Source organism: Agelaius tricolor, unplaced genomic scaffold (genome assembly GCF_023055355.1).
Source record: "Agelaius tricolor isolate 1412-34295 unplaced genomic scaffold, bAgeTri1.0.p SCAF_23, whole genome shotgun sequence".
Lineage (NCBI taxonomy): Eukaryota > Metazoa > Chordata > Aves > Passeriformes > Icteridae > Agelaius > Agelaius tricolor.
The window spans coordinates 5654662-5669118 of NW_027269283.1; the positions used below are offsets into that span (position 1 = coordinate 5654662).

At 52.2% G+C, this 14457-nt stretch overlaps 1 protein-coding gene across 1 annotated transcript in view; it reads left to right on the forward strand.

Moving 5' to 3' along the window:
- Positions 1-14457, forward strand: part of CDH22 (cadherin 22) — a 78626-nt gene that overhangs the window by 14136 nt on the left and 50033 nt on the right. The window contains exon 2 of the mRNA XM_071447099.1: positions 11689-12688. Coding sequence (XP_071303200.1) covers positions 12464-12688 — 225 coding nt within the window. The 5' untranslated portion in view covers positions 11689-12463. The remainder of the gene's footprint in view (positions 1-11688; positions 12689-14457) is intronic.

Genomic DNA, 14457 nt, shown 5'->3' on the forward strand with positions numbered 1-14457 from the left:
TGGAGAAAAATGAACTGGATCTGGCCAGGTGAGATGTTTGAACAGTGCCTGTAAGTTCTGTTGGGGCTGCTCTGTGCTGGCTGCTTCTCCAAGGGTGTGTATTGCTTTGGGCTCATCCTGAAGCTGTTTGGAATGTGGAGAGTTGTCACTATGGGACACAAAAGAACACAAGGGCACACCACTGTTCTCAAGGTGAAGAAAAAGGGAAGTTTATTTTCTGACTCCAACATTTATAGTTTTCCAAGAGTGACAGTGGGTTGGAGGGTGACAGTGCCACCTCTCCAATGGCACTGGACAAACCAACAGTCCATCAACTTTCTTCTCCTCCATAAAGGAATGCAAAACAATGAGTTATTTACAGAAAGTGTGTGAGTAAGTTTGCTACAAGAATGTCAACATCAGAAGGCTTAGAAAATCTTAAAAAACCAGGGTGACAGAGAGTGGCATCATTTTGCTTACCAGGGGGCTTGTGAGAGGTGTAATATTGCTGGCAGAGCAGAGAAAATTGGTGTCTGTCCAGTACAAGGCACTTCAGACAGGACAGAAATTGAACAGGACCTCGTCACCTGTTGTAACATTCGCTGGTGTGTATTGGAAGATTTGCCCTTCCTCGAGGGAAGGAGGAAGGACCAGCCCTGGCCAAGGCAGTGGGGCTGGTGTGTCTCTCTCTGAAGTGTCCCATCACTGCTGGTGTGCAGCCTCTCCTCCTCTTGCTGGTTAATATTAGCATTCTGTTTGAGGAGCGGGCGATGCAATTAACACAGAGGTGCAGTCATTCATCCTGGCTGCAGGACCCGGGGGATCTGATGTGCTGGGGATAGGAAGCAGAGGCTTTCTGCTGGCAAAGAATGTCACAGCACAGCGGCCACAGAAATGAAAAGCTATTAATAATGATCCCGGAACTTCACTTCCATCAGCTGTTTATTTAAAGGTGCTCCATATTCAAAGCCTCCTGATTTATGTGGGCAATAACACTCACAGTCCTGGGATCACTTTTTTAAGCAAGGCTAATGGGGTGAAACCATCATACTGCGACAGTAGAGATCAAGCTGGGAAAATGATACTGGAGAGAAAAATAAACTATTGCCTAGATAATCCCTGAGCTACGCTGGGCTGGGAGCTGGTGGGAGCTCCCTGCTCTTCCAGCATTTATTAAGGCTTTTGCTTCCTTTTTTTTTCTTGGTCTTTGTGAACAGAATTTAGTGAGCATGGAAGGATTTCGAAATTTGATTTCTACCAAACTGGATGCTAAAATGCTTCTTCATTTGCATGTGAGTGACCTGGTCTCTCTGTCCCTGTCTCCAGAGCTCCCACCTGGACTTTGCCCATTCCCAAAGGACTGGTTCCTCTGGGGGAAGGTGTCTGTGCCCTCTGCTGTGTGGGCTTTGCCTGCAAAGTGGCACAGGAGTGCTTGGGGGGGACACAGATTGGGTATTCTGGGCTGTGGCACTGAGGGGACAAAGGGCTGCTCTGCTCTGGGGGTGTCTGGTTTCCATGTGGGTTCTCTTTATGGGGCTGTTTGCCCTTCCAGGGAGGTCTTCTTTGTGGGGCCCAAGTTGGGCCATTGACACGTGAAGAAACTCATTGTGGTTTCCTTGTTGTGCAGTGAAACCACGACTGGAGGCCGAGCTCAAAGTGCAAGATGATGGGCTCAGGGCAGGGCATGAGTGTAGTGCTGGTTTCTCCTGACTGCAGGTGAGCCCTTGGTGGACAGGAGCTGCTTTCAGCAGTTCCCTCTGGACCTGGGGCAGTGTGAGCAGTGCCAGATGCTGCCCATCAGAGGATATGTGGTGTCTGCAGGGCAGTGAGCAGCTTTTGGCAAAGGCTGGATGTTTTCCTGGGAGGTGAAATAGCCCTGAGGCCACTGAGCTTGGTTTGAGTGGCTCCTGGGACATGACTGTGAGCACTGCTCATTGTCAGGAGCTGGTAGTGCTGATGTGATTAGTGGAATGAAGCAAATGATTCCAAATAAATAATGCATCAATCATTAATGGTTGAATGCAAAATTTAGCCTGTTGCTGTTGTCTGCAAGTTGCTTACAAGGAGGTCAGTCCTTTATTTTGCAGGAGCTGTTATCTGCAGCTCGTGGGCAGGTGCCGTGCTCTGGGTATTCCTGGCACATCTGCTCCCGTGTGTGGGTCCCTGGCCCTGCAAGAGGCTCTGGTCTCTCCTGTTTGTTCTTTCTGAGGGGGAGATGGGCTTTGTTTTCAGTGGGTGTCTACCAGGGTGGCTCCAGGGGCTCCTGTGGGGCTGAGGTGCTCTGGGGCTTGTTCTCAAGAGCGCTGCTCACCCTGGCCTGTTTGTGCTCAATGTGCAGCCTCAGGGACCCAGGAAGGGACTGGGAGAGCTCTGATCACCTGGGCAGCCCCTCTCCTTGCTGGGCTCCTCTTGGAGACCTTGGCTTTCAAACTTGGCCAAAATGTGCTACCTGTGCTGGAGGCTCAGCTGCCAGGGATTCCTGCCAGCTGTGCTGCAGTGTTCTGCACGGTGCTGAGTCTTAGCAAAGCAGGTTTGCCTCCTCTCTGGGGCATGAGGGAAACATGCTTCACCATTCTGCTTCAGGTTCCTAAATTCCTGTGGTGCCCAGATATTCCTTCTTTTCTTCCTGGTGCTTAGGAGCTCCTGGGGAGCAGGAAGGTTTGGAGCATCTTCTTCCCAACCAGAAAAGCTTGTCTGTAGGCAGGGCAGTGTTGGACTTTAGCAGGATGTTGCAGAAACAATTTTCTTACCCATTATGCTATCTTGTTTCTAATTTTTATTTAATGAGCTCCTCTGAAAAAAAGAAAATCGTTGTAACAGTTTTCTTAAGTGTGAGAGATCAGGCTGAAATTGGCATTAAGGAGACTAATTACACTCATTCTTCCTCCTTGCTAACAGCTGTTTATTGCTGCAGGCTTGTCCTGAGGTGCTGAGGAAGCCACTTAGCTTGGACCAAAGGCACCCAAAGAGGCATCTGCAGTGGAAAGTTGGTACAGGCTTCTGGTCTGGGCTGTGCTCACCCAGATGATCTCGTTCCACTGCAGAGAAGGGCTGTGAGAGCTGCAGGTGCAGCCCCCCAGGTCTTGTCCTGGCTTTTTGCTGCTCTCCTGTCCTCCCTCACAACCTCTCAGCTGCATTGTGGAGGATCCTGTGGGGGCCTGGTCTGAGTCTCAAAATGGCAATGTGCTGTCAGGGCAAGGGACTTCCTCATGCCTTCTGTAAAGAGGGCTTGCAGATCTCCTGTCATGAAGACTGAGGGATTTCCAAGGACAAAATTGCTAAGAGGATTAAGATGTATGGGGAAGAAGAGTGAGCAGCAGCAAGAGACCTTCCTGAAAGTGATGTGTGCCTGCCATAGTATTTATTTCACCAGAGGACTGAGTCTAAACGTGACCTTGAACCTTGAGAAGCAAATTGGAGGAGGTTTCTTTGAACCTTTCTGACTCACTATAATACCCATTTGTTATTCTGTGTAGGAATTTGAGGAGTCTTTCACAAGAGGTAGAAAGTTGCAGACAGAGCTATGAACATCTTCAATTTTCCATTTAATCACACAATATTGAATGATAAATAATTCATGCATCTGCCAAACATTGGCTTAAAAGAAGCCAATTCCCTCCACATTTGTCAAAGTGGAAGAATTCCATTTTGTGCTTTTTTATTTTACTTTGTCCTCTAATTCCTATCCAAATGGCCCCTTTGTCTGGGCCATCAGCTTTGATTCCACCTGTCCTGTTCTGGGCTCATGCCCTTCCTTCCCTGTCGCTTTTGCTGGTGTTCAGGGCCAGAAGAAGCGGCAGCAGGAGGCAAGGGGGGGGTGATGGTTGTCCCTGTGTGTCCCAGGGCTGGCCACGGGCGCAGCTCTGGCAGGGGAGGCTGGGGAGGGTTCTCTGCACTTCAGGCTCCTCAGGAGCTGCTGGGACATGAAAGAGGCAGCTCTCTCAGGAATGCAGCTTCTGGCTTTATACAGGGTGTTTGCAAGGGAGTGCTCTCACACACAGCTCTCTGTCCAGATCCTGAAATGAAAGGCTTGGGCTGAGCTCTAGAGCTCTCTCACCACAGCAGGAGGAGCTCTGTCCATCTCAGAAGTTGTGACAGAGGTGCTGTGATGGCTGCTTCCACCTCCTCTCAGAGACTGTTTTTAAAGACAAATTAAAAGTATTGTATTCACGTAGACAAGGCATGAAAATTCCATATTTGGAAAAGAATTGCTGCAGAGCGAGACCGTTATGGCTGTAAAAACCTCTTCCCTAGGGCAAATGTTGAGATTTTCTTTGCAATTAAAATTTCTTTGAAACTTGGACTAGAGAAGATTTGGAGGAAAAAAAAAAAAAACCCTCCTAAACTTTGAAAATACTTCTTTCCAAACAATGCTTGTGTGAGAGCTTTAACAAATACTGTTCCTCACAGTGTGTCTGATAGCAGAAAGTGACTGAACATGAGAAGCCAAAAGGTTGTGAATAGCTCCTGCTCTGGCAGTTGCCTCATTTTTCTATTATAATTTCTCAAGGCAGCATCAAAGGGGACAATAATTAAACTTAAAGCAATTTAAAAAGAAGGGAGAAAGAGGCATGTTTAGTCATACAGACCTGAGCATTGTGTGGGTACACATTCCTCTGCCAAAACAACTTTTCTCAACCCTGTGCAAGTTGATCTCAGAAGAAAGACAGATGAAGGAGTTCCTTGCTGAGAGAACAGTTCCAAGGAAGCAGAAAGAGGAAATCCAGAGATTTACTTCAAAAATAAGCATGACTAAACTTTTACTACGGATAATGGGTTTTCTGCCCTGTTGTTAAAGCTGAGGCTATGGTAACATCAGAGGGAGAGCTTGATTTTATCATTGTCTGTCTGTCTTCTGTGCTCTCTATCAAGGCTGAAGACTTGCTGAAAGGCAGATTGCTACCAAATGTTGCCTTGCACAGTCTGGTCCTGCATTTGGGAAATGCTTATCCAGTGACTGGTTACGTGACCCTTTCACTGTGTAAGACAAAAGTAATTTAAATATCTTAATTCAAAAGCCTCTACAGTTTTGAATCCTTTTGCCACTGATCTCCAGCTTTTTTACACAGTGCTATCCAGGTCAATATCTCTTGCCATCTCTTGCTTGATTGGCAAAATTTGGTGATATTCTGGAAAGGACACTGAGTTAGAGTCTGCCTTCTGCAGGATCCATTTCAGCAGAGGGTGCAATGGGCCAAACCCCAGTTTCAGCAGAGCTTGCAGTGGCAAAAACCTGTCTAGCTTCCAGATGCTCCCACCAGATGTGGCACCAGTATTCTGGTGCTTTGTCCAGCTTTATGTGAGTATTGAGACTGAAATGGCACTGATGGGATCTGCTGGAGTGGGAGCTTGCAGTGCAGTTACCATCATCTGTCTTGATGTGAATGGGCAGCCCACACCTTTTCTCTCAGCAGTGCTGCCTTCCCTTACAGAATTAGTGGTGTGTGTTCATGTTTTCCAGTCAAGGACACTGGTTTGTGGGGGCTGCAGCCAGGTTGTGCTGTTGGTCCTTGGTTTTCTAAAGCTGCAGAGTACTCCAGAGGGCTCAGTGCATTCCATTGTCCAGCCCAAAGGGGGAATCCTGAGGTGCCTCTTGAATGCTGGAGAGAAGCTGGAGGAGGTTGTGGGGATGTGGGTGGGTGCTTGGCCAAGGTGTTTGGTGTGGTATTGACATCTCCTGTCAAGAGACAGCGTGTGGGATGTTGGAAGCTTGACTGATACCCCTGCCTGGCCTGGAGTTGACAGTGTTTTATGTCTGCTGAGATTGCCTCATCTCTCGTCTCTATATTTCGAGGAGAAGTTTATAAAAAGAAAAAAATATAACCAAAAACCTGTATTTGCCTCATCTTGTCTTACAATATCCAGTAGAGAAAGTGAGCTCCAGAGAGCCTGAGTTCATGTCTTAGCCTTAGGCCTGGAGATTATGAACCATCTTAAAGCTTTGCAGCAGCCTTGCCATGCTTGTATTACCTCCACACAACAGATCTGGGGAGTGTGCTCGAGCCAGCCTGCTCCTTTGCCCAGGAAGGGGAGCTTTAAGCGGATTTGAATCCTGTTTAACAGGAGGAGACGTGGTCACAGCCCGTGCTGCACTGTAGGCAGTGCTGGAATAGAATTGCTCTTGCAGCAATTGCTGCTTTTTCCTGCCCCGTGGCCCAGCAAGGGCTGTCTGAGCCTGGCTGCTGTGCTGCCCACGCTCTCAGATGCGAGGCAGGTGGGCTCCCTGTGGGGTGCAGGCTGAGCTGGCACTGATTTGACCCCAGAGCTGCTCTTGTGCTTGCACGTGGCTTCAGCTGCTCCCTTGGGGTGACACAGCTGACGTGTGGATGGTGCTGCAGCCAGTGCACACCCTCTGAGCTCTCAGGCAGAGGCACAGTGGGGTCAGAAGGAGCTGGGCAGGGAATGGAGGGGGCTTGTTGGTGCTGGAGGTCGGCCCCACTCTTTAGAAAGGGTCTCCAGATGGGTTTGCATGTTCTGGGAACAAGAACTTGTGTGAAACTTGTGCTGTTCTTGCTGCTCTGACAGTGGGGCACTTATGGCTGCTTGCTGGGAGTCAAACTAGGAGCTTTTGTCCATCTGGCTTTCTGTCCTGAGTTGTCTCCAAAGGTGCTGTAGTGCTGCCTGTTGGAAGCAGGGCTGCAAACCATTGACAGAGCTGTGACTGTGCTCTGTCTGCATCTCCAGCCTGCCTCTTGTATCTCCCCATGCTCTCCTCTGCAGCCTCCCTGTGAGGTGGCTGTGCTCAGTGCCAAAGCTGGCAGAACCCGTGTGGCTTCCTCTGACAGGGCAGAGATACCTGCTGCAGACCCTGGGGATGCAGGCCCACCCCAGCTCTTCTCGTGCCCCCTTTGTCCCTGCAGGATCTGCCCTGGGGAGAGCACACTGTAAGGAGCATGGGAGCCCACAGGCTCCCAGTTTTCAGCCACAGGGTTGGGATTCTGCTTGCAGGTGCTGTCCCCAGCCCGAGGACTGTCCCTGCTGTGCTGCTGTCTGCTCCTTCCTTGGCTTTGCTGGGTAGCAGGGCTGGAGCTGTGGGAGGGGTGCTCCCCTGAGCTCATTCTGCAGGCAGCTAATCCAGCAGCAGGAGCACTGTGGGTGTCAGGACTGAGGAATTGTCTCTGTCCAGCAACCCTCCTACTGCAGCCTTCATTTCCTTGTGTCCTCTGGGCTGTGGTAAAACAGAAGAAAGGAAGCCCAAGCTTTAAGGAGCTCCTCTCTTGTGCTTGGTATTCATGCTGTGGCTCTGCATTCTAGAGGGTGGCACAAGCTGTGCCTTGCTCCTCAGCAGCCTTTGTAGCATCCTCATGGCTGTTGTGAGCAGCTGGAGCAGTCCTGATGCTGGTGCCACTCTGCTGGGAGGAGTGGGGAGCCAGAGCAGGACATCCAAGCTCATGTTTGCTGAGGCTGCACGCTGGGGTTGAGGAGAGCGGGCTCTCCTTCCCTGCCTTTGCATCCTCTGGTACCTGGTGGGCAATTCTGTGTTTGTTACCAATTTTTGGGGTTTGTCAGAGGGGCAGTACTGGTGTGCCAGCCCTTCCAGCAGAGCTACATGCATGGGAGCACTGCATGAGGTCCTGGGGATGCTCCCTGGCCTCTGGGAGGGACAGCCCTCCCTGGGCTGCTGGCAGCAATGCAGGGCTGTGCTGTGCTGGGCACTGCTGTCCTGCTGTGCTGTTGCCTGCCCATGTCTCCCCCCTCCCCCTGCCTGCTTTCTCCTGCATCAGCCTGCATTTGTAAAATGAAATAAATATTGACATGGACGGGATGCTATTCAATTTGTCCTGATCACTGGGCTGCGGTGAGTTCTGACAGAGCACAGTGTAAAACATAAGCTCAGGATGTAATTTCTACTGTCAACATGATGTACAGTAGAGCTGTGCCAAATGCACACCAACAAACTGCACGAGCTCTGCTGGGCAGGGGGGAGTTGTGCTGATAATTGGAAGTGGGGATGGCAGAGCAGCAGGACAGGGGACATCACCCTGGGCCTGGGGCAGTGTCAGGGTCTGGTGCTTCACACTCTGCTTGGAAACCTGCTTGGTGTGGTGTGCTGGGCACGCTGCCACGTGGGAACATGTGTGCTGCTGTGGGCTGGGCTGGCTGCAGCAGCAGCTCCCATGGTTATTTACAGCCCCACTGCTCAGGTGTGGCAGAGGGAAAGGGCACTTCCAGCTGTTGGTGAAAGGTTTTCAGTAACACAGGGAAATAAACACTGTGCTAGTCCTGGTTCCTGTGCATGGGACCTCCTGGGGTGTCTTCATTCCTGCTGCTGCAAGGGCATGAGTAGGACTTGGAGCTTTTGGCTTTGCAGCTTCTGGAAGAGGTGTGTGATGTGACAGCTGGAAAGATTCTGCACACTGAGGAGAGACGTGACCCTGAAGCTGTCACAGAAGAGACACGGGCTGAGAATTTGTCACTGGAGAAGAAGGATCTGGTTTGTGGCAATGAGCCTGGCTCCAGATGTGTCTCTGGGCCTGCATTTTGTGGTGCAGGGGACTGGAGTTCAGCACAGGTTCTGCAGTTGGGCTTTGATGTCTGGGACCTGGATGAGGCACCTGAGTCCTGCATTGCTGCCCACAGGAAGAGCAGGCAGACAGCTCAGCTGAGAGGAGCTGAACTTTGGGCACATGACACAGCCACCAGCAAACTGCATCAGCTCAGATGAGAAATCTGTGAAATACAAACCCAGCACAGTAGCTGAGACTGTACATAAGGTTGTGTTTCCCACAGCAACGCAGCCCAGCCCCATGGGTGCTCAGCAGGACTCTCTCTCCATGGCAGAATCTGCTCTGTGGAGTGCTCAGATGCTACAGGACTGAACAAGTTGCCTTGGGAACTGTGGGCCAGCTTGTCTGGCAGCCAGGGAGCAGCTCTGCTCAAGGGGAGCTTGCCCACTGCAGCATCTTCTGCCCTCACTTTCTCTTTCCTGCCTTGCCTTAGTGTGTGCATTTAAGCTGTTCTTGTTACTGGTTTATTGATGCTGTTTGGGACTGTGCTGCTTCCATTGGTGTGCTGTAACTCTGGTCAGGCTGACAGAGAAGGACAGAGTCCATTTCTGAGCAGGGAGCAGTGCCATTTCTGTGTGCACAGGGCTGCCTGGGGTACCTGTGTCCTGGAGGAAATCAGAGGCCACTGAGGAGTGAGAGGTGTGATGAGGGGAATCCAGGTGGCTCCTAGTGTGCCACAGAGCCAGTGTTGGTGCTTTCTGCCAGCTGTGAGCCCCCAGTGCTGGGTCCTGGAGGCAGTGGGAATGTGCTGCCTTCGTGTGCCAGCTCGGTTGGACACCCTGGATGCTGATGTTAGTTGTGGTGCCAGGATTTGCTCCATTGGGCTGGTTTTCCTGCAGCCTCCCCATGTGTTCAGAAGGCCTTCAGTGTTGCAGAACTGCACCCTGGCACTGGCACTGCTGCCTTGTCAGGCTTCTGGCAGGGTTTTATAAATCAGTGTGGCTGGATCTGCTCCTGGATGGCAAGGACAGGATGCTGGGTGGGCAGAATGGGAGAGTTCAGCAGGTGGTGGCTGCTTCTCCCCAAGGCTCTGGCTGACATAGCTGTCCTGGGAGCACATGCAGATGGATTCCTTTTTAAATTCTCTTTCTGGCAGTTGAGTTTACCCGCTACAGCTCCTTGTACTCAGATTTTGGATACAACTGGAGGTGTTGCCTGCAAAAGTGCTGCAGAGTGGCAGGCAGAGATGCTGGGCAGGGTGTTCTTCCCACACTTACTGTTTGCCCTTGCTGCTGACCTGAAACTCTTGCTCTGGCACAGCTTTTGCTGCTCAGTTTATTGACATGTGTCACTGTCTGGGTAACCTACTCCAAAATAACCAGAGCTCTCCTAGGTGTGGGAGTTGGGAGAGGTGCTGTTTGTGACAGCAGTGCACTATGTCTTGCTGTATTTATCTTCTGTATACCCAGGTAAGTGTGATAAAGCACACTTGCACTTGTGCTGTTTTTGTGAGTGTCTTGCTCTGCTGTGGGTTGGGCAGCCCCAGCTCTGTTGCTCCAGAGCAGGGACCCCAACCTCTGCATTTAATCTGTGAAGTTACTTTACCCTCTATGTGGGAAGAGATGGCTCAGTCTGTCCCCCACCTAGAGGACATCCTGCTCCCCTGGGTGTACGGTATTAAATACTCTGGGGTTTGATAGGGACCCTCACCAGCTGCCCTTTGGCAGCAGGGACAGGAAGCATTTCTGCATGGGGAGGCCTGGCTGTAAGACACATTGCCAACAACTCACCTGGCTGCTGGGAAATACCTTCATGATAAATGGGCTGGCAAGGAGGAGGGGTGGGGAGCAATGTTACTGCTTCTGTACCATGATTGCTAACACAAAAATACACTGGAGACCCTGTTTTCCTTGGAGCATGAAGTGCACAGGGCTGGCACATGTGACAGCTGATGTGCATGTGTGAGTGGAATATAGTGTGTGTACACGGGGAGGAAATGTGTGTGCACACAAATGAGGCAGAAATAGACAAAAGGAGCCAGTGTGCATGAGTGATCTTGGCTGTGCTGGGGTGGGGTGTGTGTGAGACCTTCTGGTGAATAGATTTGTGCACATTGTGTGACACACAACTTGTGAGCCATGAGCAGGCAGTGTAGAATGATGCTTTGTGGTTCTCAGGGAAGGGTTTGTCCAGACAAGTGAATGCAGACGGGAAAGAGTGCAACAGACATTCCCTGTTTGGGAAATGGCCCCATTGGTGGAGTCACATGGGGGAATGGCAAGTGAGGGAAAGGGCTGGAGAAATATGTGGGAGCTGTCCCTCCTCCGAACTGTTCAGATTTGTGCAGGGGTCTGTGCAAAGCACAGTCCAGTTCCCTTTCTGTGGGGAGTAGATGGACACCTGGTCCAGGATCATTTGCCTTTCCATTCACCCTTTTTCTGCTCTCCTCTACTCCTCCAGAGGAGCAGCTGACAGGAGATGAATTCTGCAGACTGGTGCATGTTTCATGAGAAGATCAGGCTGTGGCTGGTATTGCAGAGCTCTGGTGGAACCTCAGGGTGTTGGTGCAGGGAGAGATGGATGCTGCATCCCCATCTCCTGATCAGACTTCTCTCCATGGGTACTGGATGCAATGTACCCTTGGCTGAAGGTCTGGTGTCTCAGCCCTTGGTGCCTTGAGGGTGGCTTGAAGCTTACAGCAGAGCCCTTTTTCAAACTGTTACCTTTAGAGTCAGCCAGGTGGCAAATTCCTGAGCAGATGCTTTTCTGCTGCCCATGGCTGCAGAGGTGAGATGACAGAGAGGTTCTGCAGGGAGGGCTTGCAGGAGTGTCTGCTCAGGGGCTGGTATCCCTCAGTGTGAGCCTTGTCTGCCTGTGCAGGACTGCTGTGCTCTGGTCCTGTGCAGGCACCAGCAGCTGTGCTGTGCCAGGAGTGCTGCTGCACATCTCCTGACAGTGTGGGTGGGCACCAGTGACTCCCTCCAGGCACAGACCTCACTCCTCTCAACCATGTGGTGAGGGGGTGCCCTTGTCAGCAGGATCCTTGGTCTCTTGAGTCCCTGCTGGAGCAGATATCTGCAGTGCTGAGAGCTCTGCAGCCCTCCCTGTTGTGTTGCTGCTCTGCAGGACCTGTGGGATTTGGCCTGGCTGTGGAGCTCCTGGGGCAGGGCAGGGTGGGAGATACTGAGCAAGGTTGCAGGAGCAGCACAGGGGACACTGGGCCGTGTTTTCACACCAGCTCTGACACTTTGGCTTTTTCCAGGCTCCTGGAGATGCTGCTGACTGCCCTGCACCTCCCTGCGTGAGCCAGCAGAGAATGGAAGTGGCCGGAATCATCTGGGCAAAGGACCCTTCAGCAGGCACTGGGATGGTGTCCCCCTGAAGATGGAGTTACAAATGGCCTTGTGAGCTGCACCTGTGGCACACACACCTGCCCTGCCACACCCCTTGCACAGTAGTCCCAGCTGCCACAGGACAGGCAGACGTTGGCCACAGCAGCTCATCCTGTCAACTCCTCAGTGAAAAGCCTTGTGGAAGAGCTTCCTCCTCCTCCTGTGAATGCCAGCAGTGGGTGTCAGTGCCCCGTGTGCCCGCTGGCAGGGTGGGCAGCAGGCTGTGCATCGCCCCCCTGCCCAGCCAGACCCACGGCAGCCCAGCACGGAGCCCTGCAGCTCTGTCCCCAGGGACAGATGCCAGCTGCCAGACTCTTCTCTGGAGACCCAGCAGCAGCCTGCCAGGAACCAGCACTGACTGCTCCCACGCCAGCAGCGGGCAGCCCGGGCCACCTCTTGTCCCAGATGTGACTCAGGCAGGACAGGAGCGCTCCAGCTGCAGGGCAGGGCATGCAGCAGGGACAGGGATGCTCTGCACTGACCAGGCAGCCTCACACCCCTAGCGTGGACTTTCCTCCTGCTTCTCCCTAAAGGATGCTGGCTGCCTGTCCAGAAGCTCCTAGTGTGGACTTTCCTCCTGCTTCTCCCTAAAGGATGCTGGCTGTACACCCAGAAGCTCCTGCTGATGCAGCCTCCTAGAGTGCCATGGCGAAGGGTCTGCGGGGCTGTTTGTGCACCATGCTGCTGCTGCTGTGTGCTGTGCAGGAGCTGGGGTGCTGGGCCATGCACACAGCAGGGCAGGGCTCTGACCCTGGGGAGCCCAGGGACCCTGCCCTGCTGGCCGGAGGGAGAGTGAAGCGTGGCTGGGTCTGGAACCAATTCTTTGTGGTGGAGGAGTACACGGGCACGGAGCCGCTCTATGTGGGGAAGGTAAGCTGACCTGGTGTCTCCAAGGGGCTGACAGGGGCAGGGTGGGAATGCTGGCACTGCTGAGCAGAGAGAGGGTCCATGTGAAGGTTGTTCATGGGGGCCTGGCTGGAGAAATACTTTGTGGACTGTGATGGCAGGAGCCTGATCCCTGCTGGGGGTGGTGAGGTTAATGTGCTCCCAGGACACACCAAGATTTACATCTGCACTCCTACAATTGTATACTGGCTTCTTGTGATGTCTGGGGGTGGGTGCAAGAAGCCCTGTCTCTGTGGGACAGGTGACAGTGCCTTGCTGGACAGACTGGGTCTGCAGACAGGAGCTGACCACACTTCCCTGCTCTGTGACCTCCTGGGCAGGCTGGACATGGACCACTCCTGGCTCCCTCCACTCCTGGTGTCCCGAGGCTGAAGGAGCATTTCACCTTGGGGTTGCTGGGCTTTATCCTTTTCTGGGAGCTTTGGAGAAGCAGCTGCCCCACGTGTCAGGCAGATGGGTTGTTTGTATTTGGGTGAAGGCAGTGCTAGCTGTTGGGACCAGTTAAAGGAACACACTGGAGCTGGAGGCATGGGCTCACCCCGAAGGAAAGTGCCCAAGAGCTTGTACAGCAGGGCTGTCTGATGGCCTCAGCCGTCTGGGCATGAGTCTGGAGGAGCTTGAAAATGGGTTTCCTGGCTGGGGGCCAGCGGGGATTTCAGTGGTGATTTGTGTCCGTTTCAGCAGACACTCAAAGCCGCGCTCCTGCGCCGCCCTCGGAGCAGGCACAGCTAATTCATGGCTCCCCTGGGAGCAGCACAGGGCCCGTCACAGGCCTGGCACTGCCTCGGCTCCGGCTGAACCCAAACCTACAACTCACCCGTTTTACAGCCCCTTTCCACATCAGCCACCACATCACCCGCGGGGCTCCCAGCAGCAGCAGCACTGCCTGGGATGCCCAGGGCTGAAAGCAGCATGGCCAGGCTTTTCCTGCTGCTGGGAGAGGATGGAGTGCTGGCCTGGGACACTCCTTGTCCCCAGCAGTGTGCCAGCCCTCGTAGCACAGTCTGTGGGTCCAGACCCTTCCTGCACTGGGGGAGCCTTCCTGCTCTGGGGCTTGCCCTCCGTGGATGCCTCTCACACACCTACATGTGCTTTCTGGAGGGCCGATACCATTTCCATAAAATCTGGGTTCTCTAGCTAATCCTTCTTCTGAACTGTAATTTCCCCTGAGGCTGCTGTCAGTTTGATGTGGATTTCTTTGGGTTTTTTAAATAGAATTATGGGGTCAGCACTAGTTACAAACTTCTGCATGTGGACAGATCTATTTTAGATAGAGGAGAGGATTAAAGGGAAAAAAGCAGATTTAATTAAGTTGCTAATATTTAAAGAAAATTGATGAACTCGGGCTTTATGAGTTGGAGCAAACAGAGTGCGCCTTTATTATGGGCTAGTTTTTATTTGATTTTCTTTCTTTTCTAGCCCCAGAGCCATTTTTTATTTGTGTATCTGTGCTTTCTGTTTAATTGCTTTTAATAAGGAATGTGCACCTCTGTTCATATTTAATTTTGATTTAATTATTAGTATGTAATTAATGGCTTGGTAAGAATTCTGCTTGTAGTCTTTTAGGACAAGGAAACAATTTTCCCGTTTAACAAATGGGACAGATCAGCTTATTGTCCTCCCTCTGGATGTCCCAGACACTGCTCTCCTTGCTTGGAGCTGAGCTGCAGGCAGGGCTTGGGTGGTCCCTCTGCTCTTGGGGCCCAGTGTGTGTGGCAGAGCTGTGTGGCATC